Source organism: Penaeus chinensis, chromosome 21 (genome assembly GCF_019202785.1).
Source record: "Penaeus chinensis breed Huanghai No. 1 chromosome 21, ASM1920278v2, whole genome shotgun sequence".
Lineage (NCBI taxonomy): Eukaryota > Metazoa > Arthropoda > Malacostraca > Decapoda > Penaeidae > Penaeus > Penaeus chinensis.
Window position 1 is genome coordinate 9,299,501 of NC_061839.1, and position 5,000 is coordinate 9,304,500.

The following is a 5,000-nucleotide window of genomic DNA, read 5'->3' on the forward strand; positions in this document are numbered from 1 at the left end:
TATTCGTGTTTGTCTGGAATTATTATACGTGTAGTGAATCCATGTGAAAGAGGTAGTGCGCGTGTGGGCTGAATCTCAATATCCAACAAATAGCTGCGTTTGTGTCACTATACTCACTGAAGAATTGTCGTCCTCAGCACAAGAGATCACTCTTTTCCTTTTGCCTCTTTCAGATGTGGGACTTGACGGACCAGTCGTACAGCAGTTCCATGGGCCCTCTCATCCACCGACAGACTTCCTTCTCCAGTCATCCGGCCGTTCAGTCCACCGACGCCTCCCTGAGCCTGCACTCCACCCTCTCGCCGGGCAGCAACAGCCTAGCCGGCGAAACGTACCCGAAACGCAGCTTCTCATCCAACAGCTTCCGAAAGATGCCTCGTTCCTTCAACCTGTCCCACGACCCCGAGTTGGGCGCGAGTAGAAGCACCGGAAACTGTGACCGGAGGCGCCTGCAGACCACGGTTCTCGTCGAGTTCCCGGACAGGAAGCTGCCCTTCGACACCAGCCACTTTATCGAGAGTGCGATGAAGGACAAGATGAGCTTAACCAAGCATCCCCGTAAACCTCCCAATGGTTTTAGATTCTCACCGAGTGAAGTAGACTGTAATACGGGCAAAGAGCAACGTATTGGCCTTATCATGTCGCCCTCGACCAAGGGATACTCGAAAACCAAAAGCCTCCGACATAAAAAGAAACGGCACGAAGCAGCCAAGCCTCTTATGAAATGCGTCTCAAACGTGTCCCTGCCTTCGTCTGCCCTCGACCAAGGCCATCGCGTCTCACTGACCCAGCCGAGGGAGCTACATCCTTCAAAAACCTTCCCCAACATTTTTCTCCCCTCGGAAGAGCTCGAGGGCTTTCTCCCGCTTTCGACGTCCTTGTCCGTCACGGTCGAGTCGGCTAAGGATTCGGACTTATCCTCGTTGCTTATCCTCAACCGGCGCCTCTCCTGTGTGACCAAAGAAGGCTTGACCCGCTCCGTCGTCTCAAGCGTTGACCTCTCCCTTCCCTGTGCGCGGTATGTGAAGGAGTGTCGCTTGAGGAGCAAAAGCCTGCCCAACATCACCGATGAAGCCAAAGAAGAAGACAGCTCAGAGGAAAATCAGTACGAGCGCCTTTCCTTCTTCCTGATCTCAAAGCTGGAGAACCTCAGCTGGTGACGCCTCAGCCCAAAGGGGGTCTCTGAGAGCCGACATTACAACGGCCTAAGAGGAAGGTGTGGAAAATTAAACTTCACAACGTCAACGTTTGCATTTGAGTGTGTCATGTAGTTTGCTACTGGAGATAAAGCTTTAGTATATTTTTTTGTACTTATTTTTAAGCCTTTGTATCACAAAATGTATGAATCTATTTTAAAAGAAATGAAATTTAATATAATATTGTTATATAAGTATTTAGCTATTAGATTACTATTTTTAGCAAATAAATCGATGTAATCTTACAAATTAGACTGTACATATGGATGATAATGTGCAAGACTTGTCGCATGGTAATGAATCATAAACATGTTATTTTCTTCGAAATTTATTGAGAGTTCACAAATATAGTTTATAAATAACTTATGTTAAGAAGAAACAACTGCATTGATTGGTCTATGTCGTGTAGTCATCGATGTTAACACTAGTCACTCCTAGAGAAGAGAGCTCCAGACAAAGTAGAATGATTTGTCAGCCCAGAAATTAGAAACCGAAGACCCAGTGTCAAAGTGACCTTGCTGGAGATCTCAGGCTACTTTGTACGGAAATCTTATGCTTGTATTGTACACTAATCTCTCTGTGTGAATGTTCTGGACGAAAAGGGAATAATGACCTCTTTTGTTAAGAGAAAGGCGCCGCGATGGGAAGACTTTTAAGGATAGAAGGTACGGGTGGAATGTCTGAAGCGAGGATTTTATTGGACTTTTCGCCTCTTCATTAACACAAAAGTATTGGAAGTATCATTTTCGGTGAGTAGGATGAATGGCAAGGATTTGATAATGACGCGAGATATTTTAGATGATGTGTCTGGCCTTCTGTCTGTCCGAAGTGATTCTTGAAGTGCATGTGAATTTAAGCTTAAGGAGAGGATAATGATGAGCTGAAATTGCTATATCTGTAAGTGATGCAGACACATATATACATAAACAAACAGACACACTCATGGAAAAACAAGCAAAACAAACACACATATATATATATGAATATTCAAATAAACGAATACTTACACACAGTCACACTCAAAGAAACACACACACGAACACACCCTTGAACACGCACACACTCTAAAGTTAAAACGTGTCTAGAGTAGACAATGCTCACGCTCAAGTTGGTCTGTGGTTTCAGTAGATACAGAAATATTGTCTTTCGCCTTATCTTCATTCTCACGTGTGTCCTACATTCTCATATCTTAGAGTTTACGGCGTTCTTTCTAAGAGTGTGAAAGAAACTATTGTTTTGTACTTCCATTTATTTATTTTTTGAATAGGGTTTGCTGCATATTCCTGATACGAATTTATGAGTGAACAGATAACGCTGAATGGTTGATAGTGATGGTAAAATGTTTTTAAATTATGATTACGATATTGTCTGAGTAACTTATGACAAAATAGACGTAATTGCAGATCAATAAGAAGAGAGAAATATATATTTAATATTTTAAGAATGAAAATAACTTTAAATAAGTGTGTATAGTATTTTCATGTTCCATTTATTCTACATTTTTCTTTTTTCTTTCTTATACAGTTATTCCTGTCTACTATTTTTTTTTTTTTTTTTTTTTTTTTTTTTTTTTTTTCTTTTTTTTGTAATTATCAGCTGTGGTCGGGACACGCTGGTGTGAATGGCAAATTATTGTACTCTAAAAAAAAATATGTCAACAGCGCATAGGTGAGTTGTCAGTATCGTTTAAATGGCCTAATATACAAGCATCAGAACATACTGCCTAATGTATTCAATAATACGACACTACCTGTGTATCTAGTCATTCCAATTTCTTGAAACGCACGGAAGAGCTGTCTGCAGTATCTGAGTGCCGAATACACAAACACTATCATATATGCTAGGTAGTATATAAGTCTACTTACTGTATAATAGGCCATTCAAATAATATTGACCTCTGTTTCCTATGCTTTTCATGAAAGCGGACTCACTATTGGCCGCTAGGTTGCCAGGTCACAATATTTTATCTTGAAGACTCGTCACGACATAAATAGTTAAACCATTACGATTTTTATCCATGGCAGGTGGCGGTGTGTTAGAGCGCCATTTGGGTTCACAGCTCATGAGATTTAATAGACAAGTTTATTGATTAAACTGGTGTTCCCTTTCCTCCGTCTCCTAAAATGTTTATTTTTTCTGTGATAACCTGGATATATCAATACTATTTTGATTACAAAATGAAAGTTAAATATATAGTAATTGTATAGAAAATACATAACGCACAGTGTGATATGATAATATAGTGTTCGTTCGCCAGATTTACGTTGGTATTGGAACACTGCCACACATTTGCACGAATACATACGCGCTGTCGCTCGCTCAAACACGTACACACCCGTGCATGTATTTTAACAACAATCAGAAGCCAACTAACCACATACATATACCGACAGAAACGCTATGAGAGAGTCATGACTAAACAAAACAAACACATGCTGATACTCACGCTGACACAGTTTTACCGCAATACCACCTAAACTGTAGGAGATGGCGCTCACTTGCACTGACCAAGTTGCACATTGCAGGTGAGCGCCATGATCGTTGCCGGACACGCCAGAAAGATAGATAAGTGGATATATGTGGATGTAGATGTGGAGGGAATCCTCTGATAGCGCGGGCTCCTTCGACACCTTGCCTCGAGCGAATGTCCACTTTGTCTACAAGGGGAAAACTGGTCTGTTGGACTACGATCGAAGTAAGAGGGAACGAGTGGAGTAAATTCTTAGGTAGAACTTAAGGCTCTCGTTAGGTGTAAGGTTTCCGTATCCCAAAGCGAGATGAGGGGGAGCACTTGTCTCTAGGTCTAGATACTTGTTTCGTCGTTCCGCCGTTGCTAGGAGTTCGCGTGTTGAGATGAGACTCAATCAGTGAAAGCGCAGGGACGTCGGGCTCCGGTTTTTGGTAGCGGAAGCGAGGCTAGAAGAGTCTGTCTGATGGAGTCCGTCTGTCCTGTTGGTGTACGAGTTAGATAAGCTGTTTAGATGGCATATATGCATACTGTATATGCACATATATGTTTATATATATGAATATATACATACATACTTATATATACATATGTATACACATATATATATGTGTGTGTGTGTGTGTGTGTGTGTGTGTGTGTGTGTGTGTGTGTGTGTGTGTGTGTGTGTGTGTGTGTGTGTGTGTGTACGTATGTAGACGCATGCATGTATGTATATATGTATGCATACGTGTATATCTCCATATATCAAGAATCCACGATACTCCAAAGTCGTGATGTAACTATAATCTTGTGCTTAAGTAATAATTCCCTTGTTGATTGAGGAAAGAGAAGACGCTGGGAGAAAACGTTAACTAAGAATCTGAGCAGATAAAACGGCAGGTTTAGCGACCGCACTCATTGAGTCTTTCAGTGTACGTCAGCCTAGGTACTACATGGATATCTCTACCGCATATCAGTGCAATTGAGAGACGATTTATTTTCTTGCCAAACGTGTGAACTATCTGTCGATCTGTATGTTAATATCTTGTGTGTGTATCTGTTAGCCATAATTGATATTTTTGTCACAAATGTATTATGTATCATCTCATGAGCATACTGTAAGCCTCTGTGTCACACACTCATACAGCACAGTAAAATTAAAGACAAACATGACATAATAATTGTTTTATGTAAAGATTCCTTTTAAACATATCCATCAATAAAAATTTAAGTGTAGGAATATACCTTTCACTAGCCTTTTAACTAAAATGCGAAAAATATAATATATATATAAATATACATATACGTATGTATATATGTGTGTGTGTGTGTGTGTGTGTGTGTGTGCATGTTTG

The 5,000-nt window shown here is 40.7% G+C and overlaps 1 protein-coding gene across 2 annotated transcripts in view; it reads left to right on the forward strand.

Annotated features, from left to right (window-relative positions):
• LOC125036587 overlaps positions 1–2,631 on the forward strand; it is a 228,395-nt gene extending 225,764 nt beyond the window's left edge. For both annotated transcript variants that reach the window (XM_047629308.1, XM_047629309.1), the window contains one exon: positions 174–2,631. In XM_047629308.1, the coding sequence (XP_047485264.1) occupies positions 174–1,160 (987 nt within the window). In that variant the 3' untranslated portion in view covers positions 1,161–2,631. The remainder of the gene's footprint in view (positions 1–173) is intronic.
• Positions 2,632–5,000: the final 2,369 nt, after the last annotated feature.